At 41.1% G+C, this 26011-nt stretch overlaps 1 protein-coding gene across 1 annotated transcript in view; it reads left to right on the top strand.

Moving 5' to 3' along the window:
• dlgap3 (discs, large (Drosophila) homolog-associated protein 3) overlaps positions 1-26011 on the top strand; it is a 162353-nt gene that overhangs the window by 119448 nt on the left and 16894 nt on the right. Inside the window, exon 3 of the mRNA XM_084739701.1 lies at positions 21662-22821. Within this exon, the coding sequence (XP_084595827.1) occupies positions 21763-22821 (1059 nt within the window). The 5' untranslated portion in view covers positions 21662-21762. The remainder of the gene's footprint in view (positions 1-21661; positions 22822-26011) is intronic.

Here is a 26011-nt window from a genome sequence, read left to right as displayed (position 1 = left end):
CAGACTGCTGAGGCCACATATTAACTTTGGCGATACTTTAAAACCGCACTTTTGCACAGAATGATTACTGTGGGTTTTGTTTCTTACCTCTACAGAAGGAACAAGTTACCAAGAACTCTCTTTAAGTACAGATGGACATGTGAGTGTTATTTTCAAACATGCTAGAAAAATGTGAACCTATCCTTTGATACATTCTTCATTTATAATCAGCTATTCCTTTTCTTGGACTTCACATGTAAAACTTCACCATTTTGCTTATAAAATGTTTCGAGCTCATAAAAAACCAACACCTCTCACTCTGAAAAAGAAGCAAACTAGAGATGTGAACAGCTCATTGTTTCTACCACTCAGCACTGCTCCAGTGGATACAGGCAGACGCCGTCTAAACAACGCAATCCTGTCGATGTAACTGTCACTGTCAAGACACGGTACAAGCCACCAGCACAGAGTATGTCAAAGTAATTGAAGAAAATTATGCAAGTGGAGGCAACTGTGTCCTTCTTTGAAAGTGACATGTATTTTTGAAAAATCTGTTCAGTGGTTCACTGGGTAACTTTTTAAAGAAGGCCACAACTCGTGTTTAAGCATTTCTGTGTTTTAGTTTTATCATGTCACTTTATTGGTGGTGCAAAATGACCAACCTTTTTAAGTATCTTAGTCCAGGGACTTAAAATGCATTAACTGATGCTTTTTAAAGTTTAAAGGGTTAGTTTGGATTATTTGAAGTGGGGATGTTTAAGGTACTTGTCAATTGTTAGTGTTACCCATAAAAAATCAACATCAGTTTAAGTGTATGCTCTATTTAGACTATTGTAACCATTTTACTTTGCCATCAAACAGCCTTTTCATAAGGTGAACCACCAGTATACAAGCCAAATATCGCTCTCTCTCCAAACCAACCAAACCTCGTAAACAAAATCTGTATTTTGCGTTGCAGAATACGGGGTTGCTGATCTACTGCTGCCTGAATCTGTTGGCTTGTTTGTGTTATTGTGTGACTTCAGTGAATCTGAACTAAACTTTTAAAACACCAAAGTCAAACAATAACTATCAAGGAACCAGCAACTCCCGGTGGTTCCCTGTCTGAAAAGGCTGTTTGATGCCAAAGTAAAACATATACTGTGTGTATGCTTAAACCAATATTGATTTTTTTAGGTAAACCTTTTTGCTGCTTTACCGTGTTCACAGCAGTAAATGGCCTAGCTGCCATGCTAGCACCCCTCTCTGCTTCTCCTAACTAGGCCATGCCAACCACTGTCTGCTGTAGCTAAGAGGCTATCAACCACACTTCAAATAATCCAGACTCTCCCTTTAATAGAGTCATTTTTGTTTTCACAATGTTTCAGACTCTCTACGTTGTTCTAAGTTGCCATACCCCAAAACAAAATGAGCTTTCTTGCATTATTCATTCCACATAACCCTTAGTAAACCTGCCACTTTCCTTGATCTTTTCTTTGACAATTTTATTAGACTGCAGACTCGTTTTCATTGTGTCTGACAATTTTATCTCACTAACATTTTTATTAAACCGGCAGTTTTCTGTGCTATAAAAATCAAAGGCACAGTGAGCCTCCAACAGCAGGAGGACATTGCCATTCCCTTCACTCCGCATTCAAATCTTCCTGTTCTACACCATTGAATTGATTGGAAACCTAACGTACGTACCACCTGTAAACTTCACCCGAGGCCGCTGTGTAGAGACTTTTAGAACCCCGCTCTAACAAATCTTTCAGCGTGCAGCCACACAGAGATTATGTCAGTGTGACAGCAAGAGGAAAATTTTCCGCAATCAAGCATTTTTAAGGACATCTCAGCGGTGGAATTTGTATTGGTTTCAACAATGGCATGATAAATGAGGGCTGGCATCAGCGCTGATTAATGAAGTCTTCATTATCTCCTGTTTTCCCTCTTCTTTTCACCCCCGCTCTCGTGTGGTCTCATTGTTTTGCCTGGTTAGATTGCGCCGATTTTGTGTCTCATAATGAGACCGGGAACAATGGCAGAGTACTTTTTCACTTCTCCTCCGTAGCGATACTTGTTCTTTTGTCTGCAGCCTCAATGTATGACTCCTGAATGTCACTCTCTGTTTTTTTTTTATCGCTCTCTTCCTCGTTTTCTGCGAGCAATTCTCATTGATTCTTAACTATGAATGGCGAGTGGAATGAATGAGAGGACCTTTCCATTTATAACACTGCTGACTTTTCACTGTGCCGAGTTTGTAGGCGGCCATAAACCAAAACACCAATTTCTGCAATTCAAATGTGCATTTGAGTACGAGACTTTAAATGACACCGCTAAATGTCAGGTACTGTCAGTGTTGGATGACTAACTGTCTTTTTGAAAGAACATTGGTTGTAATGCTACATGGCAGTGTGCATATCCTATTAGATAGTATCTATTACAGAAATGAAATTACTCTCAGTTAATTTGATTTGGATAATATTAGGCTAATAGAAGAGCGCGCTGCTGTGTGCTGAATATGAATTGAGTGAGCAGAATTATACATTCATATCGCACACAGCTACAACCTCTGGAGGTGTGATGGGCCGGATTTCAAGGTAGTCTTTTCCCACCTTTGCTCTCCTCTGTTTCCTTTCTCTGACACACACTTGACACAAAGGAGTACAGTAATAACACAAGCCAGCCACAGAGCAGCACCAACACATTGAACACTAAGTGAAACAGATGACTTTTAGCTGGCAGTGTAAGCGATGCATTAATGGAATTACATACGTCGCTCATCTCCACTGAAAGAAGAAAAAATCAAAGTAAATCTGTTTTGGGAGCTTGTAAATGAGAAACTTTTTCTATGAAACGATGTCACATGCGGTGTTCTCAGGGTGTGGATGTACCTTTGGAGACTTTTGTATCTTTTCCTGAGACAACAAAAAAATGCACTCAAGTCGAGGTGTGTGAAGGCAAGCCAGAGTCAAGTCATTAGTCTTCAGAAGTTCTGTGGAAGTTAGTTGCAAGGCTTTCAGGTTGTTGAATGCTAACCAAGGACATTAAGACAATTGAACACTTTGCTTCAAAGCTGTGTTGATTGAATTTTTTCAAAACATAACTGAATTTAAGACAAAGGGGGCTTTCACACCAGGGACCCGGGCCCCAAACTGAGTACACTTGACCCGAGTGTCCAGTTTGTTTCATTGCTGTGAACATCGTAACAAAACAAGGAAGTGGACTGCTATTTGGATCCTAATTAAATTCTCGAGGTCTGTGGCTGTCTTATATTTAGAGTTCGGGTCACAGTGAGGCTCTATGCATGACAATCAGTCTGTTGGTCCCACCAGTTTGGTTTAGACTGAAACATGTCAACATCAAATTTATATTGACTTTCATGGCTCCCAAAGAATGAATCCTACTGCTGCTCCCCTGATTTTTTTCAGGGCCAGCGCCCAGTGGTTTTGAGTGAAATGTCTCAACAACTGTTGGATGGATTGTCTTGAAATTTGGTGCAAACCAAGTGTGAGCCCACCATTGGTTTGTGGAGTGCTGTTTTGAGTTGGTTTTGGCTCATCCGTTCAGCTCATCATGGATGAGCTCATCCACTCATCCATTCAGCTCAGGGCCTGTCTGGCCACAACCTTCCTCGCATTGCAGCTAACCAGTCACTAACATATGTTTCGGAAAACATGTTTAGCCAGAAAAATTACAGAATCTTGATCCATATTTGAGCAATACTGTCTTGATTGCCAGTGAGCCTGTGTGTTGCACTGGACACTGAAAATGACTGTGACACACCATAATTTACCAAAAAAAACCATCATGCAGTATAGAAGAAGACTGTCAGTGATGGAAGCCAGAAGAGGCACTTTTCTGAAGTGTTTCCTCTTGAGTGACAATGGTTAAAAAAAAAATACAGGAAAACAGAGGCTTGTGCTGCAAAACCATGGCAAATGAATTGAACGTGAATGAATAATACTTTATTTTTAGAGCACAATTACCACATTAAAATGCGATACAAAGTGCTTATCATAAAAGCAGATAATCATGACATTTATGATAAAACGATAAAAGCAAGAAAAATAAAATAAAATCGATTAAAACAGCAGGATGATAAGATAAAACAATCATAAAAACACTTCAGACACTTCTATTATAGCCTTTTTAATGAATGTGGTTTAATATGCTCTGCATTTGGTCAAAGGTGTGTTCCAACACTTTCTAAGACATTTAGGCCTTCATCATTTGTGTGTACATATGGTCTGAGGCATTTCTGAATTTGTTTGCTGAGAATGAACAAATTCAGGTAAGAAAGTATTGCCCAGATTTGTTCGCAAAACATTTATTTGCACGCTTTAGGCACAAAATTATGCATACAGTATGCACTTTTTATGAATGAGGCTGTGAGCATGTTAGCATGCTGATATTAGCATTTAACTGAAAGCATCACTGTGCCTAAGTAGGTTTCTTGTTTCACACTACGAGGGGTAACAACTCACTTCAACTACATATAGGTTGTAAGTTTAATAGAATTCCAACCTTTTTAATGTACCGTCTGTGTCTCCAACTCTCTATTTCAACTGCAGTACTCATTTTTGGATGCATAATTATTACATAATGCTCCTTAAAACACATAGACTACCTTAATGCAATCACAAAAATCTACTGTAACTGTAATCTACTGCAGAGCTCTGTACTCACTTCTTAACTTGAGCAGAGTGAGCTTGTGTTAGAAACAGATCATTCTGGAGAAGATACACATGCACACACGCTCTCTACCACAAAACACCGTATTTTCACTGCCTGTTACTTCTCACCCGTTGCACAGCTGTGTCCCTGCTGCCATGAGTGACAGAACACCTCTCCGCACGACACGGTTTTCATCTTTCTGTGTGTATCTGTAGGTTGCTGTGTGTGTTTCTGTACCTGTGTGTGTGTGTGTGTGAGTGTGTATGTTGTAAAATCCATCCGGCTATTGATTCATGCGGTGTGTGGCACAGCGGACACTGAGCCTGCCTTTTAACTAAATGATGTAAACATTTCCCGTTTAGCCGAGATGGCTGCTAAACTATTTCTTTTTCACCTTAATGAGATTAAGTGTTATTAAGCCTCCTCCATCTGTTCGATATTAGACTGCACAAGACTGTACACCACAGCTTTAGCACTGATATTAGTTTGCTCTGATAAGAAGTTTCATGGAGGTGCAGCAAGGGAGACTGGGAGGAGGGAAGTGTAATAGGTATAAAAAGAAAAAGGAAATATGAGGAGAGGAGAGGAGAGGAGAGGAGAGGAGAGGAGAGGAGAGGAGAGGAGAGGAGAGGAAAAGAAGGGTAAGTACAGAACAGGAAAGAAAGGAAAGGAAAGGAAAGGCATGGAAAAAGTTGAGACTCCCAACTTTTTCCAACAGAAAGGAAAGGAAAGGAAAGGAAAGGAAAGGAAAGGAAAGCACAGGAAAAGACATTAGACCAAAGGAAAGAAAAGCAAAGGGGATGGCCCACCTCTGTATTGGCTCTGCCCTCAAAGCTAATGTACATGGCAATCCTACATCAAAGCACAATCGCTCCCCCAACACACACATACATTATGCAAATACACATATACATTTTGCATGTATACATCATTTGCATTTCAAACATGCTCACATTTGTATTTCAAACATATTCGACTAAACACACACAAATAAGTCCTAATCTTGTTGTATTGCTGACATGGCTGCACCCTCAGATGATGAGCAGAGGCTGATCACTCTTTATTGATCCCAATAGATATCCCATAATACTCTCTCCCTCTGTCTCGCATGGTGTATGAACACCCACGTGAGATTTATGCAAAGATGTTCTACATGTTGTAACCTACTTCACCAAGTAACCTAGCAACACTAGAGTCAGCTGGTTAGCAGCGTGTAAGTGTCCATCCCACTGCCTGTCTGTGATTTGCATCTGTGGACGCAGCTGCAGCAGGTATCCACGTATGTGCAGCATTTTGGAGGAGTTTGAAGTGACTGTGTGCCGGGGATCTGTCTACAAACTGACAAAGGTGTATATTACCAGAGTGATCTTTCACACTGCGTGATGTTAGTTCGTGAGTTACTTCTTTTTCAGATTTAATCTTTGCTCTGAGGTACATCTTGTTGTGTTTGCTTTTGTTTCCCTGTGATCGCCTGTCAGTCAAACACTGGGTTCAAAACTTCAGCAGTGTTTGGGTTTCTGTAGGAAGTTATTTAAGTTTTATTTCAGATTGTTCATTCCTCATCTTGGGAACAGTTGATTAAACATTGTCACTTCAAAGTCAGATTTAAAGGGGACAGTTCACCCCAAAATCCAAAAGACTCTAGTGCTATTTATCCATCTAGAGTTTTTGGTTTGAGTTCCAGAGTTTTGGAGATATCAGCTGTAGAGATGTCTGCCTTCTCTCCAATATAGTGGGACTAAATGGCACTTGGCTTGTGGTGCTCAAAGAGCCAAAAATATTACATTTTGGGGGGGGGGGGGGGGTTGAAGATGTCGCTAATCGCTGATGGATGGGCTGATGATGGTCAGTTGGAAATTTTTTAACATCGCCCAACCTTAAACTACACCATGCAAAGGAGAAGTGATTGTTTCACAGCAGTTATGTTGTAAAGCATAAATAAACATGCCCACACCTACATTCATTCTGGATTTTGTGTGAATGCAGCCAAATCGGCCCTCAGTCTGCTGTTTGTGTGTGTAGGTATGTTTATCTCTCTGCAGCTCTCACAGACAGAGAGCAGAGGAAGGAGATGGAGACAGCAATATAACGCGGGTTTTTATAGCGTCCCAGCCTCAACTCTTGTGACTTCTTGATGGCTGGTAGCTATACACCACTGCACAAGGGATGATGCCCAGAAATGTCCCAAACACAGCAAATAATGAGAAAATAAGAAAACACAGGCAGAGAGCAGGGTCTCTGCAGATATATATCACCATACACTTCTTGTGGGTTATAAGTGATGTTTGAGAGGGATTATTTTTTTAGTCTATACATTGCTCGTTTGTTTGTTTTTCGGAAAATCCTGCAGTATGCCTTTAAGGACTTACTGTCCATGTAGGCGATTTGAGAGGAACACTGTCACTTGGCAGTAAGAGAAGTGTGTGTGTGTGTGTGTGTGTGTGTGTGTGTGTGTGTGTGTGTGTGTGTGTGTGTGTGTGTATAGGACAGAATGAAAAAATGAAAATAGATCATTCATGGCAGGAAACTGAGAAGACTCCCTCTGCCAGTTTACAAGCATGTTGGCATAGCTGAGAATGAAAGTTCATTCTTGACCTTGGAGGCAGCAGTTCTTTTTCTCTTCAACCATGCTGGCTCTTGTTACTCACGCCAGTGAAACAGTTCAATTCCAGACAAAACAGAAATGCAAAAATGCATCATTGCTTATATAGCAGATGATTGTTTTTCACAAAGAAAGTCCTACCCAATAAATATATTGACAAAACATCCAATGTTTGTAGGTAGAAAAAGGTAGGATTTGTCAGTTGCTGTATGCACCAGAAAAGATTGAGTGTCATTCCCAGGATGTCGATACTGATGTTTTGGGTTGGTAAAGCACTCCAAGCACAGCATAACAATGAGCAAAGGAGCAGGCACAGGCAGAGGGGTGGGATGTTTCTGGGTGCAGGCACTGCCTCACACTTCTGATGGGTCATGGGTGACGTTTGAAATGGATTATTTTTGTATGAGTCAGTGCAGTTATGTTTTGTGAAATTCCTGCACTGTTTGCCTTTAAAGTTTCATTTAACAGCTCACTGTCCACATATTTAAATTGTCTTTGTTTACTGACAAATCCATCACATTTCCTGTGACTGCATCAAAATGAAAGCCATGTTTAGCCAGTTGAATGCTTGTAATGCAAAATGCTAAATTAACATCAGCAGTAATTTAAAACAGTGTTATGACAGTAAGCAGTAAACAGTTTGGGATGATATCAGTGAGATAAATATTTATCATTAACATTTTTTTCCTTTCAGTTCCAGTTACAGTGGGTATAGGCAATCTTAATGCATCCCAAGAATGGCGGACTCTGCCACTAACTGCTGTAAAGAGAGGCTGAATACATCGGCTGTTTGTACAATAATGCTGACCATAAATAGTATCAAAAACAAGATTTTATTCAATAAATTCTGCTGTGCTTACTGTGTAACTGTGCTTACATCAGTTACTGTTGAGAAGTTGAGAAAACTTTAAATTAAATTATTACATTGGATAAACTGTTCTTATTCTTATAACATACAGTACAGTATAAGTCAATCTATGTCTCAAAGCAGTATCCAAAGAAATACATACCAGTTCAAACCCACAATGTTTTTTTGCAGACAAATATCCGCCAGTATAGATTATTTTTATGCAGGGCTGTTGATGTTGATTCATCTGCTGATGAATGCAGATGTGATTTGCTACAGTATGTGTTTCTGCCTATGTTGTTTTGTTTTTGTTTTGTTTTTTCGTAGTATTTATATAAGGACTGCTATACATGTGCAGCTTCTGAGTCCAAGATGAATATCCCTACAGTGAGAAGAAATTATATTGTATCATATTGTTTCATATAGAACAGGAAGGTGAAAAACAGAGACGGTGGCACTTTAAGGTGAACAAACTTTATGACAGTGGGAAAAACTCTGAGCTGCTATTCAGTGTTTGTGCGTGTGTGTCTGTACAGTGCATGCATGTGTGTCTTGATTCTCCTCTGAGCTGTGGTTTCTGCATCTACCTTTGATTTTCTGTCAGGAGAGTTTGTAATACAACAGAACACGAGCAACTAGAGAGACGGAGAGAGAAAGAAAGAGAATGAGGAGGGGTAGACGCAGAGAAGGAAAGAGAGTTATGAAGTGACAAGGTAAGGGTTGACAGCAGAGGATAATGTAGAGGGAAAGAGGGAATAAGAAGGACACAAAAAGGAGAAGAGGAAAGGTGAGGAGGGGGAGAGAATGAGAAAAGCAAGAAATGGGAGAGGAGATGAGAAGCAGAGAAGAAGAAGGAGGGCCACAGTGTGTGTTATAAAAGAGTGATTGCCGTATATGACTGTGTGTGTGTGTGTGTGTGTGTGTGTGTGTGTGTGTGTGTGTGTGTGTGTGTGTGTGTGTGTGTGTGTGTGTGTGTGTGTGACGATGAGCACTCTCCTGCAGAAGGTTAAGGCCTAAATGTCTAATGACCGACTGTATGAATGAGCCTGTTATGCTATTCTCTCATTGGCTTTGATCTCTGTTTACCCCCATCTAATATCCCCGCCACTGTCCCCTCATGTTATACGAGGTAGAGAGGGAAAATGCAGGCCAATTACAAGCGAGCAGCTCTCTGCTAAGTGGTGTTGGTATTTTCCTTCTCATTAAGTCACAGTCAGAGGCCTTCTCAGGCTGTTTTCACTGGCATAAACATACAGCTTTATGCTAAACGTGTTTCTCCATCATGCTCAAGGGAATCAAAGGGATTAATGGCTGTCAGACATTTTTATGTGATTTCATTTTATATATGGTGAATTGCATGGCAAGTGAGAAGAGAATTCAAAGAGAAAATTCCTTCAGTCAATTTAGGAAACACACAAAAACTCTGAAAATCAGGCCCATTCAGTCTTCTTCTTCTTCATATCCTTGGTCAAACATGATTTGTTTGCTCTGCATCTCCATGCAAATGTATTTTCTTTTGAAATCGAGTGCCAATACGCATGAAGCTTAAACAAAACAGTGGTGTAAGTCCTAAGAGGTGCACTGCAGACCTTTAGATGCAGAGGACACCTGGGATGGTAGTAACACTTTTGTTTGAGTATCAGTAACCCAGTGATTGTTCATGCTAGATCTCTTACTTTGACACCTGGTACCAAGATTTGTCTACTCAAAACAAAACCCACTTGGTCGTCTACAACTCAATCACAGAGTTCCATTGTCACAACCTACCCCTGTACCGACTTGACTTGTAACACTAGCTGGGGATAGATGTAACAGTAATTTGCACCAATTTATAAAAGTCCTTAATCGAAGAATAATTTAAAAAACAGTAACAGTAAAGTCAACAATTTAGAGGGACAAAATATGCTTATTTCCCGCATATCTTTACATTTATGTGTGTGGACAGCATTCCTGAATGGGCATGTGTCACACAAGGGTCCAGTCATTGTCACAGTTGTGGCAAATGTAGATGGATGCCCCTGGGGTGCAGGCATGGAACTGACAACTTGCCCAGCACTTTTTTGGGGAATTCGAATAATTTTAATAAACTGTTATAACTGTGCCCACCCCAAGCAGCCCTTACACATAGCACACTCTTTTAACATGTGGGCTGAAGGAAGCATGAATGCATTAAATTAAACTAGATAAACTGCTTAGGTTATGTATGTCAAACCTACAATCTACAATACAATGAACACCAGCCAAAAATAATACTGACTAATTATTTATTATTATAAATTACTTTCTTACTTGAAAATCAGGTTTTTTGGTAGGAAGATCCGCAATTTGTTGTTCTTTCTCCTGTGAGCTCAGGAAAATTGAAGAATATGATATTGATGAAATCACTACGGCTCTTCTCTGATTGGTTAAACTGACAGTGTTCGTACTAATGAAGTGTCACAACACTCGCTGGTCTCCTCTACATTTGCACAAACACTGAAAACCTACATTTTCAAGATGACACCAGTGGGCAGTGGATAAAACACTTGCTGTAAAGTGACCTATGTTTACGCTCTGCTGACAAGTGACCTCTTGTGCTGTTAAATTACACCTATTATGTCCAAGAGGCAAAGACGGAAATAGTGGGAAGTTGTTGGTGAGCCACAAAACCTCTTAGGGAAGAGAGGAGGAAGGTGTTGATGGTTTGGTGTATAAAGTGATTCTGAGACTGGAGACTGCTTTGCCTCCTGTCTCCAGTTAAAGTATTATTTTTACTGTAACAGGGTGCTTGCAGGTCTTGAAAAGTCTTAAAAAGAAATTAAGTTTCCTCAAAATAGGCATTAAAGGGACAGTTCACCACCAAATCAAAAAGCCTGCCTGCAGTGCTATTTATCCATCTAGGCCAGGTGTGAGTTGCAGAGGTTTGGATATTTCGGCCGTAAAGATGTCTGCCACCTTTCCAATATAAAGTTACTAAATGCCTCTGTGCTCGTTGTGCTCAACGTGCAAAAAATATTTAAAAGAAATTTTAAACCAGTGTCTCTTTCCAGAAATCATGATTCCATTATTAAAAATTACCTTCATACCTTACTATGAGCACTTTCAGGAACTGCTTTCTTTCTATTAGAAAAGAAAATATTTCCAGTAGATTCTACTACAGAAAGAAAGTAGTTCCTACATGTAACTGATCACAACAAGTTATCTGGAGTATCAGGATCAAGATTTTTTGAAAGAGACACTGGTTTTGGATTTTTCAAACGTATTTTTTTTTTTATGCTTTAAGCACCACAAGCCAAGTTGCATTTAGTTCCACTATACTGGAGAGAAGGCAGACATCTCTACAGCCAGTAACTCCAAAATTCTGCAACTCACGCCAAAAATATCTAGATGAATAAAAAGCACTACAGGCCTGGGGTATTTCTGATTTTTTATTTTTTATTTAAGATGTTACAAAGTCTTTAAATTACAAATGTTGTAACTACATTTTCTTGCCTGCAATAGGCCATGTTAATCTTGCCTGTTAATCTGACGTGAAGCCCCCTTTTGATTGCATCAAATTACTAATTAAAATCAAACTTGAACAAACAGCAGCATGATAAGAGCTACCAAAAACTTACAAAGAATTAAACTATAATTTTTTTGCTGCTTGTCAGATCCAAGTTGTGTTCATTTAATTATATCATTAGGAATTATTTTTATATTTTACTGTTGAGAAGTCCTGAAAAAATGTGCCAATAGATACTTATACATTGTTTCTACTGGTTTTTCATTAAGGTTCATACTTTATGACACCGGTGTTAAATTAGATTCTATGTGTTATTAAAAAAAAGTTCTTTTGACTCCTTTAACTAACAAATATAAAAACCCTGTTCTCTTAACATGTTGTGAGAGGAGGAGTGAAAGTGAAAGAATGGAAGATATCGTAGGAGGAGGAGGAGAAGTGGATGGAAAAAAGCGGGTGGTGCAAGAGAATGTTGTACGGGAAGGATGAGAGATGGAAAACAGGGCAAGAGGAGGAGACGAAGAGAGCAAGATAGAGGAATTGCCCCCTAGGCACTCTTCAATTTTGCCCTCATGATGGGAGCGTATTTCCCCTGTGCTGTGGCCATCATCACACTCTCTCGGCTTCCCACTCGAGCATTTCCTCTCTGCTTTTCTTGCCACATCGCCATTATGTTTTCGTCCTCTCCCACTCTCCTCTGCCCCTCACAGGCATCTCAAGCACTGGTCCATTGTCAGCACCTATTTTCATGTCCAGAGTGTACATGTAAGTACATGTATTTACATGTAAGCAGAAGGTTGCAGCGCACCTATCTTGCTGATTCCTCATGCCAATTCCCACCTAAAGTCTGCAACTGCATTTTCTATCAAAGTAGAAATGAAAACATCTACCAGTCCAGCATGGGCCTTTGTCTGTTTTTTTAAAACCAGACTTGTGACTTTTTACTTTTATTCCTGACATTTCAATTTTCTCTCTGCTCCGTACATTTTCAAAACAGGTTTACTTTAGTGTTAATGCATTTGGAGGGAATTATCAGTTATTTTTATTTTTGCATTATTGTGTGCTGCCCTACCAACACGAAGACCAATTTCAACCTTAATAGGCTGCCACAAAAGATGATTCCTTGGTGTATCCATCAGTGCATATCACGCACGACAGACATAACAAGACAAAAAAGATGTAAAAGATGTAACAAGAGGTACTGTGAGAGTATGTTTCTGTGCACTTTTTTTTTTTTTTACATCGGCCCCTCACTCCATATTCACAGAGCTGACAAGCTGCAGCCGCCCAACCCAGCGCTGCCGTCATATTTTCCGGGTCCTCTTCCGTGGGTCACCCTTGAAATGTTCCATCTTTCCCATCATCCTTGATTCTTTCTGGGTCCTGATGAGTTAGCTACGGCAGTCACCCGGCTGACAGAGAAGTGTGTGTGTGTGTGTGTGTGTGTGTGTGTGTGTGTGTGTGTGTGTGTGTGCGTGCGTGCGTGCATATGAGACAAGGCAGTGGAAAAATGAAAATAGATCATTCATGGCTAAAAGCTGAGAAGAGCAAATCAGCCCTTCTGCCAGTTTCCCAGCATGCATGTCTCTCTGGCTGACGAAGAAGGAAGTGCACGCCAGCACACAGCTGAGCCAATCCTCTATTGTTTCCATTCCCATATTTATACACTTCACTATTGTCTGTCCCATTCTCCATTATGGGTGTGCAGAGCTGCACTGGTTAATAGCTTATTTGAAGTCTACTGTACTGGCACATATGGGCAGATCCAGTCTAATGAAAAACTTTCTCATTGTTTGACTACAATTCTATAAGGGCTCTGTGCAGTTCACCTTCTTGTTCCCTCAAATGAGTCAACATATCTGCCCCTGACCATGCTGTAGCTTCGTTCATTGTATCTGCTGTCAAACAAAGCCTGTATTCAGGCAGACAATACCCACTGCCTCACAGTGTTACCCCATTTCAATAAAAGCCAAGACAGTGACTGCCTTGGCCAAATGATTGTCTGCTATTGTCTCCCATTCTAGTACCAAGATAAACCCTATTTTAAGTAGTAATTTATGACATGTTATATATATATTAAAGCTATAATATGTACCATTGCCACATTAAGATGTCTAAAACAACTTGTTGTTATTATATATTTTGTTGACCATAATTTGTTTAAGGTTATGTACTTAAGGACAGGGCCTGGATACCTTTCCCCCCCGTTTCCAGTCTTTAAGCTAAGTTAAGCTAACCAGCTGCCAACTGTAGTTTTGTATTTACCGTACAGTGATGATGAGAGTGGCCACAACCAAAAATGTAAAATAATGTAACTGCCCCATTAAAATGTCTAAAATCACTAGACGTGTTACATATTTGATTGAGTTGCACTGACATTGCCCTAAATATGTTCACCAATAGTTAAACCCAGAGAAATCCATAATTTGTAAAAGGCAACGCCATGTTTCCTACGAACTGCTAATTCCTATAATTTATGTCTGAAATTACAGCCTTCTCTTTTTGGGCTCTTGTGCTCTTTTGTTGTTTTGAACTTACCGATGTAAGCCTCTCTGATTGAATTAACACTGAAATTTACAGTAAATTGATTGCTTCAGAGGATTTAGATGCGGAGGTCTTTATTGCTAAAAATGAACAATTTTCTCATAGTGGGTTTTTTTACTTGCCACCTAAAACTAATTAAACAGTCCTGGGCTCAAGGTGCTTCTATCCAGCAAGCTTCATTATGACATTTTTAAGCTCTCCTGCTTCCAGACTGACAAAAACAATTCCTCTGAGTGAGTAAAATGATATCAAAATATGTGTATGTTCTCTGGTATTTCAGCTGTTGAATTTACAGTGAAACACCCTTTGACCCACAACTCAGAGCGATGGCAGAAAGCAGGCAGACTCAGCTGTTAGCAAAGTGGGTCAGAGCAGCTGGCATGATCGCATGAATATTTAAAATGAAACAGCTCCAGACTGAAGCCTCTGTTACAATCACGTTGATGCCAAGCAGTGTTAAACAATGACAGCATGTTGTACAGCTCCAACTCCCTACTGAGCAACTACTGAATATTTCTGCCTACACAGAGAGAAGAGGGGGAAGTCGTCCAAAGAGGAATGTAAATATAGAGAGAAAACAGAAAGACATGGAGTACAGAAGGGAGGGATGCAGCTAGGGTAAAATCAAACAGTGGCGGTGCGTTAAGATTTTAATTTGATTTTAATTTGGAATACCTCAACTGACCCTTCTGAAGGGCTGAGCAAGCTTAGTACCCAGTAGAACCTCGGTCAACTTTCTCCTTTCTTGTTTCCTGTTCTTACATATGCTCTGTTCTAGTCTATGTTGAAAAGAAAAAACAAATTTTGAAGGTCGCTAAAAGATGTTGTTGGAGTATCTGTAAAAACAACACACACTGTATATAGTCACATCTTAAGTTAGCTAATGTTAGCAAAATGCTAACTAACTATCTTGCTTAAGATTTCTGTAGATTAGGTAGCTAGTTATTAGTGTTTTGCTAACATTAGCTATCAGATGTAACTAGCCAGCTAACAACTGATGTACAATAGCTAGCTAGCTAGCTAGCTAGTGTTTTGTAACAGTCCAAAACATGTAGTTATGTTATAATGAACTAGATAGTGAATACAAAGATGGCACCCATTCAGTCCAATGAGAGTTGCTTGCCTGGTGCATGAGCCGAAAAAGATTTCTAGCTTTTGGGATTACTTCTTGGTTTTATGGCCCACTGAATATGCGCAGCAGTGTTCTGCAAGTTCTTGCTTGGCCCGTAGATTTTCACATTGTGGAGACATTACAGATTTTTAAATCACTTGTTTTGGCTGAAGGAAAGTTTTACAAATATAAAACCTCTATGGATCAAAACTTCATAATGGAAACTGACCTTGTTTGCAGTTTAATGTGTACTTTTAGCCGTTTTACAGGCGTCTAGCTACTACTTAGCAAGTGTTTTTTTAATAAGGTAACTTAAGATGTGATTATATGTCGCTTTTGCCCCATCAGAATCTTTTAAACATCTTCAAAATCTGTTTTTCTTTTCTACATAGTCTAGCATAACACATATCATATCTGAGTTCAGGAAACAGAAGAAGAAAGTTGACCAAGGTTCGTAAAGGGGCAGGACTTAAGAATGGTCAGTTATCTAACAAGAAATGAAAAAGAGAGAACACTAGCAGATGAGAGATCAGTAGAGACCAAGAGGTGAAAAGTGGAAGGAAACTTTGCAATTAGCTCAACACAGAGAAATGTCGACAGGCACAGAGCCAGACGGACTGACAGGTTGAAAAAATAAGAGAAGAGAAAACAAAGAAAGGAGGAGAGCATAGGGAGGAAGCGACATGACTGGAGGATGGATAGAAGTAGGTCAGAAGAAGAGACTGAAAGGAGAGGGAGGTATGTGTAGAGGTGGATGGAGGGAAGGAAATTAAGGAAAGAGACAGCCAACATTTGGCTGCATCTTCTCTACCTCTCTATCATTTTAGTTGTCTGTCTGCACACGGGTGCCATTTTAACGTGCACACGCAACCACACATTGGGGCGTGTGCGTGCGTGTCACTGTGACTGACAGCTCCTAGCCAGCAGCCTGCTCCAAAGCCAAAGACTTCATAATAAACAGAACATGGTTTAATTTACTCCTCCAGGCAGAGCGGCGCTGCTCACTTTGCTGTCTTTTCATACACAGGGACACACACATGCGAGTACAGCACACTGCAAAAAATATCCATCTCTCTCTCTCACTCTCTCTCCGTCTTGTGTCTTGCTTTTCTCACACGTTATAAAAATTTTAGAACCAAACTGAAATTCTGATCACTTTTTGGACATAGTTAAAGGAAAAGGAAAGCATATTATGCTTTTCCTTATAGTTGTCATTCATGTAATGTCACAGTGTAGGATGTTCATATTCAACATAAGCAAAATGCTCAGTTTTCAGTCTGTTCTCAATGCAGTGTTTCCAACATTTTTTTTTTCTACATTCGATGTTAAGTTAACATTAAGTCCATTACATGATGAACAGCATGTCCACCCACCAGACTGTCTTAATTAGATCATTCTGCTAAGGACTATGTTCACGTTCAGTATGTCTCACAGGAAGGGCTCTTTCAGAGTTATACATTCTATGTTTTTTCCCCTTTGCTGTCCTGCAGCTGCTCAACTGTGATTTTCTGATGGACAAGTATCCTTGCTAGTTAGCTAACGGCTACTTCTAGTGGGCCGTGCAGTCCAGGCAGTCAACAGCTGCATGACTTATCTAACTAGCAGTTAGTGTTTAGCTAAAGAATCTAATAACAGGTAAAGCTTTGAAACTCCAGGACACCAGAGAGAAAAACAGAAAATATTTTTGCCAGTTTCATCAAAATCAGTGAATAAAGCTGTAACGTTTTGTGTTATGACAGTGCTTGGAGGCACTGGCTTCTGTAGTCTCACATAGCTAGACCTATCTCTGAGCTAGCTAGCCAGCTAAAATAGAGGCTAACAACAGAAGACCTGAAAGTAGCCAAAAGATGTGGCAGAGCAGCTGGAGGATATTGCAGTGAAAACATGAAAATATTTCCTCCATAAAATATAATTCAGATTCAACAAAGTCATTCCATAAATTTGTGCCTTTGTACAGTAATTAGTGAGGTCTGGCACCCAACACTTCACCCTCGTGGTGTTGTTGTGGTGCAGTGTTTGTAATTCTTTCAACCAATCACAAAAGCTAAATCTAGCTAACAGCTGCTAGATTGTTTATGTTTGTACCATTGGTGACCAGGTGCTGACTTCCCATTTTCACTGTGTAGGGTGCTAGCTCAGAGGTTTGTTGTTGTTTCCCATAAGGACAGGAACTTTGACAAAGTGACCAGTGGCAGGCTTATACCCACAGTCTACATTCACTGAGTCACAATAAATAAATATGGATGTTTTTGTGAATCATACAAAGCCGTTATAGTGAAGTCCCAGAATAAAAATATAGAGCTGGAAATTAGCACAGTACTTCCCCTTTAAGAAAACTGTTTCTAAACTTAAGAAGTCTGGGTGGGCTTCCCATGATACTTGGTGTTGCTAGGAGACACATTGTCAACTTTTGTGCGCTTCTGGATAAAGTGTGCCTCAATCCTGGAGGTGGCCCCGTCCGCCCAGGTGCCACGGCTGTCTAAAATCTGTCCACGGTGGGATGTTGACTCGGAGAGGCCCGTCGTCACGGCTACACCAATGACACGGCTGGCTGTGGGTGAGCTTCCTGGGTGGCAGCTCTCATTCAGCCAATCAAGGCAAACAGGCCACGCTCTATTTAATGATTATCCCAGCATCTGTCCCCTATCTCTCATCTCTGTGTGAAAGCCGACAAACACGAGCGCAGACACACTCACAGGAGCTCAGTGAATCCCATCCAGCCGAGCAGCTCGATTCTGACTCTCACTGAGCGATTTCATCTCAATTTAATCAAATCTAGAAATGACGGGAAATGCTCGTGTGCATTATAAAGAGGCTTTGTGCCCGTGATTCATTATATAGTGAGTGGAGAGCGTGGTTAATAGACGATGTGATTACAGCAACAGCAATTAATGCCAGTCCAATAAAACACATGATTACCACATTTGGGATGTAATCTTGGTTGTTATCCCTGTACTGGAAGAAAAACAACACGAAGATCCAGTTCCAGTCTGTTTACTTTTACTTACAGCGACCAGAGTGTGTGGGTGATACACTCTTAGAAATAAAAGTGCTAACTAGTACCATAGAGGTAAAGGAAAATCCTTTTTGGTTCCTGGTAGAACCTTTTCTAAATGTTTCACTTGGAACCCCTTCAAAGAGTTCTACCTCAAATCCAACATAAAAGGTTATATGGAGAACCATCTGTGAATGGTTCTATCCCGAACCATTCCACTTTCTGAGGGTGCCAATAAGAATCCACCCAGGTTCCCACCCAGAACCTTTTTGTATTCTAAAGGTTTTATCTTGAATACACTTAGGGGATTCAACCAAGAACCCTCTTATATTCCAAGTGTTTTATCTAGAACCCACCCTGGGGGTTCTACCAACAGACTTTTTAAATTCCAGGGGTTTTATCTGGAGCACACTCAGGGGGTTCTACCTGGAGCCTTTTTATATTCCAAGGGTTTTTTATCTAGAACCTTTTTATCTAGAACCTACTTTTTTGGGGATTTCAGAAATCCTTGAAGAACTCTTTCTTCCAAAAAGGGTACTGTGGATGAAAATGGTTGTTAATGCAACCCCTATTCTTACAAAGAACCCTTGACTTTTTCTTTTTCTTTTTTTCAAAAAAAAAAAAAAAAAAGGTATAGGGTAGATCCGTGGCCCTTCAGGAAACACCTTTTGGAACCCTTACCTCTAAGAGTGTAAGGTGTATATTGTGCTACAACCCTGCTGCGGCTTGGTGAGGGGTATTGATTTCATTTCCTGCATTTGTTTTGTGCAGAAGATCCCATCCTCTATAAGCAAATGGCAGAGTTGGTCTCTGCCTGGTCACCTGGATATTGTGAATCATGTTATCGTTCAGCCGGTGCTCAAACAGTGAATTCGCCGTGTAATTGATAGCACAGATGCTTGTGAATATGCTTGGATGCTTGCCGCCACTCTCTATCTCCCCCGCATTAGGTTGCAGGTGATCAATAAGCGCACTGTTTTCCTCAGCTGTAAATCTTGTGAATGCTCCGAGACTCCCTGTGGGCATGGATGGAGGAGAAAGAGACAGACAACAACAAGGAGTGCTGGGCTGATGAATGTAATGATAAACGGGAGAGAGGAGCGGGAGGTACTAAATGGGAGAGCCAGGCCCAAACTGAAGAGACACCGCGAGAGAGAAAGAAAGGCTAATATTCTTGATTTATCAGCCCAGCAGCCTTTGAGATGAATGAGAAGAAGAGAGCTGTCTGTGGCCGCTTATTGCAGCCTGCGGGATGAATGCTCACTATTGCACTGTTTGTCTTTGGTTGCGTAAAAAATGAAGTGCAAAATCAATAAAAATGTTAATCAGAATAAGAAAAAAATACATTGTTTTCACTTTCAATTTAGCAGGATGCTTGACAGAAGACACAAAACAATCTGGACATCAATCTACAAAGTCTATTTCTTGTTCTTGTGATTGATTTGTAAGTCATACTACACTCCTGGAAATAAGGGCTCCAAAATGGGTCTTTCTCCATCTTTGTACCATAATATAAAAAGGTTCTCAGGAGAACTCTCTTGGTGGGTTCTAGATAAAACTCTTTAATTTAAAAAGGGTCTGTGACAGCGATCAGCAACACCTACTCATTTAATCTGTTATAGATAAAACCTTAGAAGTAAAAAAATGATCTTGATGGAACCCCCTGGTTGGGTACTAGAAAAAACCCTTGGAATATTAAATGGTTCCTGGTATAACCCCCTGAGTGTGTTCTAGATAAAACCCTTTGAATATAAACAGATTTTTTAGTAGAACCCTCTGTGTGGATTCTAGATGAACTCCTCAGAATATAAAAAGGTTTTTGGGAAGTTCTTGGGTGGGTTCTCATTAGCAACCTTAGAGGGCAAAAAGGTTCTGGAAAGAATCCTCAGAGGGTTCTGGGTGGAACCATTACACCATAGAATGGTTCTTTGTAGAAACTCCCATGGGGGTCTTGGGTGAAACCTTTCACAGATGGTGCTAGGTATCATGCTTTATGTTGGGTTCTAGGTGGAACTCTCTGAAAGGTAGAACCTCTACCAGGAACCAAAAAGGGTTCTCTTATTGGACAAGCCGAAGAACCCTTGATGGCTCTAGTTAACACTTTTATTTCTAAGAGTGAATTACACTCAGCTGCACCTCCCACCTCTGTGTCTCACACATAAACATCAAAATCAGTTATTTATACCTGAACTGACTGTGACTCATATATTTAAAAGATCATATCACTGTTTTGGTGTGTTCAGCCCTCAGTACAAATCAAGTGTAACAGCTATCGAGGTAACAGAGGAGTGACTGGCAGTGATCAGCAACACCTACTCATCATCTCACAATTATTCTGTGTAATGAGACAGGAAAATATTTCTGATTGCAAGACTGAACACAAGATTTAATTATTTGATAAGATGAATATTTTTACTGATACAGTGTGTTCACTGCTGTCTCCCAACACATAAGCAGTGTTTGACAGCTAATTTTGGTTGAGTTTTAGTCTTCTGAGTAAAATGCCATTCAGTTTTAGTCATAATCAGTGGTGGACAGTAACGAAGTACATTTATTTGAGTACTGTACTTAAGTACATTTTTTGAGTATCTGTACTTGAGTATTTGTTTTTTTGGAAACTTCTGACTTTCACTCCACTACAATATTGTACTTTTGACTCCACTACATTTCTAGGAAGGTTGTTGTTACTTTTTGACTGAGCACATCATTGAAGTCAGCTGTTGCTGTTTTTTCTTTTCTAAAATGCAATTGGTCACATGCTGTGTTCCTCACAAAAGGAAACCAATCACAGTAGCTCCTCTCAAATGGGACTGATGTAAAAGCAGAAATATGTCAAGGCGCACTAACAAACACAAGTAAGCTCTCCCTCTTTCATTCAAACAAAAAGCGGTAATGGTGACGGCAGGAGAAAGACAAAATTAAATCTCAAGATGTTATTTATAATTATTAATTATTCCAGGTAGCTTTTAAAGTTGGATTGTTTTTATCAGGGTGAAAAATACAACATAATTAAAGTATATACTGCCTCTGAGGACAGAAAGAAATCTCAGTTATTTAACAGACTTGGAGAACTCCTTACAGTTATCTTCAGTCTGCTGTCTGTTCTACTCTTTCTCCCAAAAACTGACACGTTTGTACAGTTTATGAGACGGCCATGCTAGCAGACATCCAGGTAGATCAGTACTGATCAACTGTCCATCTAACCTCTTAACCACACAGAGACCTCACCTCAACTTGTCCCTCTCCAACATTTTCATCTTTTTATTTGTTGATGAAGGTGTCAATAGATTTTGACATAATTTTGCTATCATATTTTATTTTTTTATTTATTCATACTGTTTTTGTCAGTTAAAAAATGTCATTGACAAAGACTACGATCAAAACATAAGTCAACAAAATTACCCCTGGATACAGGACCTTAATGTTTGCTTTTTTTGTGCATTTAGGTGAGACCGGTGCAGCCCTGTCACGCCCACAGCGCCCCCTTTCGGCCCGGACGGCCCACCACGCCCCGGCGCCTGTGAAAGGGTATCATGTCAGCCGTAGCATGTCCCAGCATTCCTCTGGTGGTGGCGGAGGAGGCCCCTGCCACTGCACACCTGAGGACTGTGACGGCCCGGGCAGGGACTACTACCAGGGTCACAGCGATGGCCACTATTACCCTCCAGGTCCGGCTGAGGCACTTGCACTGGAGAGGCACCATTCCCACTCCCACTCGCACTCCCATAGCCACTCTGGAGGTGGAACCTTCCCCCGCTCCCACCCCAGCCAGCACCCACCTCTCCAGTCATTTGACTCTTGCGAGGAGTGCCTGTCTGGTCATGGAGGAAAGATGCACCGCATTCCCCCGAACCTGATCGACCAGTTTGAGAAGCAGGTGCCCTTTCATCCTGATGGTTTCCACACGCTGCAGTACCAGCGCACCACCAGTGGAGGAGCTGAGCAACGCAGTGAGAGCCCCTCACGTATCCGCCACCTGGTCAACTCTGTCCAGCGCCTGTTTGCCAAGTCCCATTCCCTAGAGGCACCATCTAAACGGGAGTACAATGGCACAAGAGGAGGTGGGGACTACCGTGGCGAGAGAGGAGGAGGAGGCCACAGGAGTGGAGGGGAGGATGGCGGAGGCCACTACTCAGGCCACCAGTCTCGCTCTACCAGGAGGAGCAAATCTCGAGAGCGTAGCAAGAGCGGAGATTCACGGCACGAATCGGGTAGACGCCACCGCAGCAGGACGGCAGGCTGGTGGAGCTCTGACGACAACCTAGACAGCGACAGCAGCTTCCTGGTCGGTGGGGGCAGGCGGGGGTATCCAAGTGGACACGAGAGCCTGGATGCAGCCATCCAGGAGCTCACCATGAAGAGGCCCAAGGAGCGCGGCGGTGGGCCGCCTGGGGAGTGCATGGCCTGTACCACCATGGCTCTGGCGGGAAGTGAAGGAGGAGCACACCACGGGCACCATGGCCACTCCCTGAAAAGGAGCACCTGGTCAGCCATGACAGTGAGTCAGGCCAGGGAGGTGTACCCCTCCACCAGGGGAGGAGGCTACGACAAAGCCCTGGTGCCTGTGGAGAGTAAGCTGAAGGAGAGGACCTTCCACTACCTGCAGGTTTGTGTACACCTGCATGTCAACCAGTGTGTGTGTGTGTGTGTGTGTGTGTGTGTGTGTGTGTGTGTGTGTGTGTGTGTGTATGTGTGTGTGTGTGTGTGTGTGTGTGTGTGTGTGTGTGTGTGTGTGTGTGCATGCGCGCAAGAAGTGATGCGCAGATGAGCAATGTAGAGACCTGCACCTGCACCTCTACTGGTCTCTGTAGGCTATATTACCTTTTAACAGTGTGAACTTTCCAGATGATTTCTTTTTGTGTGTTGTATTGATTTGTGTGTGTTTTCTATTTCATTTCCATGTATGTAGTGGTGGTACATTTGAGCAGGAAAACTTATAAACTTATCAGAAGAAAGGAAACTCTCCAGGGGAAAGATAATGACTAAATAATCAAAAAAGTTGCACTGTTGTGCCTCATACGTAAATGCACACATGAATGTTAACCGTTAATGATTAAAAGCAGTGCTTGAGGTTGTAATTGCGGTCCACACATCACTAGTGTGTACAGTATGTGGGTTTGCTGCTCAGTGCTGACCTTCAGCTTAAAGGAACAATATTGCATGGTTCCAACATATAGGGGCATCAGCAGAGGAAAAAAACAGACTTTGCTGTGTTCTCACACAGAAGAAGTGGCCTTTGAACTGAGTCTCATGCAGGTTAGCCTGTAGCTTCGGTTTTACCGTTTTACATCAAACACTTCACTTCTTCTCTGAGTCATAACGTAGTCAAACTTGTTCAAATGGACATTTTATTTTGTTTCAGAATTAATCCATTTGATTGTTGTCTGTACATTGATGATTATTGTGCTCACAGGAAGCACTAGCAGCTAATATAGCATGACTTAATTTTTGCACCCACATGAAATTTTACTCCACTTATACTGGTCCTTGTAGGAAATATTCCTTTTAAATTATGTTCAGCTTCACCCAACACATTTGTTACTGGATTAAAGAGGTCCAAAAAAGGCAAGGGATTTCTTTCTCCATACCAGAATGTGCATGTGTGCAGCCAGAGAGCTGTGGAGAGATCTGGCTATGCGAGACTACCCTGACACGAACACTTCCAGTTTGCATTATTGAAAGCACGATTGTAACTGCAGTGAATGAGAGAAAATCAATGAAAATAGTTTTACATTTATCAATACATTTTTTTTGTCAGGGCATAATGTTGCAACATGATTCATACCTCCCTGGGGGTGCAGGTATTTGCTGCATCTTAAAACCCCTTTTTCACACACAGGCAAAAAACACTTTTTTTCATAGAAACATTACATGAAAAGTGAAAACAGCAGCAGTGCAGAGTTCAAATGGTTAAATTTCTGGACTGTCTTGGTATTTTGCTGTGAGTCAGAAAACAATGATTGTCACCCACACAGAGATTATTTAATGTTGCTCCCAATAGTGCATCTCTCAGTTCCATTCGCCACGGTCTATCTCCAGACCAACACATGCAATTTTTCCTTTGCCCTTTTCTATCATATTAAATTCCCTAAAATGAAAAGCTAATGGCTCTTACAGCATATCTACAAAGTCAGCTGAAAGAGCACACACACACATAAACGCACAAACACGCACACACAAACCTCCAGCTGTGCTGAGGTAGAGCTGCCATGCAGGCTGTGTTTCTACGGAAACAGCAGGTAGCCACAGGAGTCCCTGGTGTTTTTCCAACTCTCATCCTTTAGACACAGCTGAGGTCTGCTGATAGAAGAGACCGAGAGAGCAGGGTCATGTGTGTTAGTGTTTTCAAAGGACAAACCCCAACACAATTTGCCTCCGTGCCTTAGGCTACCGTCACATTCACACCTCAGGACGCGACATGAACTTCCCCGCTGCAGCTTTTCTCATATCTCCCGGCGTCACTTGCAGTTTTGAGAGAAGGGGACAGATAACATGTGGAGGGAATTTTTGTGCTGAGCTTAGATGTGCTGAAGTTGGCCAGATTGATCTGTCGCTTCAGAGCGGTCCTTTCTGGAGCTGCAGATATAAAGCTGTTTAAGTCCTCTCCACCAGTACTAAACCTCAGGACAACTTCAGCACAGGTGCCACATTGAAGCAACAGCTCCAAAATGAAGCGTTGCTCTCTGGAAGCAAAGTGTGTAAAGACTAGATATCATATATTCAACAACTTTAAACTTTAAAGTGGCTATAAAACATTTTTATACCACCAATAACACTAACACGACACCATTAGCATATAGCTGGTGAACATATGTTGAGCATTTAGCAGCTAAAGAACTGGATAGGTCCCTCAGGTGGCAACATAAAAACTGAGCTAAAAGGAGAGTAAATATAGTCATGATGTGGCCAGAAACTGCATCCAAATGAATGTTTATGATGCGGGATGCTTGGATCTGCTGGTTGTGTAAAATCGCTAACAGAAATTATTTTCCTCCTTTCTGCTTCTCACAGGTGGCAGAAAACATTTTTGCAGGTTTGCAGGTGTAACATTTTAAATTTAGATGATTTTTCTCCTTTCCTCAAGAAAATGTCAGAAACTCAACCAGTTGCATTTTGAGATCCTTCACTTGACAAAAAGGTTATGCTGACAGTGTTCTCACAACCTTTAGTCTAGCATGCACCCAAATACTCACAGTACAACACAAAACACTGGAGGACTCAGGCTCTCTGAGGGGAGGCGTGAAAAAAGGCCACCAGCTTTATGCGGTGGGTCACCAGTAAAAGTAACCCAGCATTGGATTTTTTTTTTGTCCTAGCATGATGGGTTGGATTTTACAACCTAATATATTGGGTCAAAAAAAAGCTGTGTTGGGGTTGTATAATCAAAAGGAAATATAATTCAGCTTGTCTGCTTTTATTATTGGTTTTGGAATTTTGCAAGTTGAATATTGTTCAGTACGTAGAAATGAATGGAAAGCGTAAAAGATTGGAAAAAGTCAAGTGAGACACTGTGGAACTTGGTCTGCAGTAAAGTAATGTACATATGACTTATAATAGCCAAGGAAAAACTGCTTATAGTCGTATGAAAAGATAAAACTTACACTATGAGTTACCCTAACCCAGTAAAGAATTAAAACTATCCAGCATTCTGGGTTGGGTTGATTGCACTACCCAACAAAGTAACCCAATGCAACGTTGTTTTTTGGGGGGACGTAACATATTGAGTTGTACAAACCATTTCCCTCTTCCACTGATCCAACACTTGAGTTTTTTTTTTTTTTGACCCGGCATGCTGG

This window comes from Lutjanus erythropterus, chromosome 16 (genome assembly GCF_056507025.1).
Source record: "Lutjanus erythropterus isolate fLutEry1 chromosome 16, fLutEry1.hap2, whole genome shotgun sequence".
Taxonomy (NCBI): domain Eukaryota; kingdom Metazoa; phylum Chordata; class Actinopteri; order Lutjaniformes; family Lutjanidae; genus Lutjanus; species Lutjanus erythropterus.
This window is presented reverse-complemented; position numbering and strand designations above follow the sequence as displayed.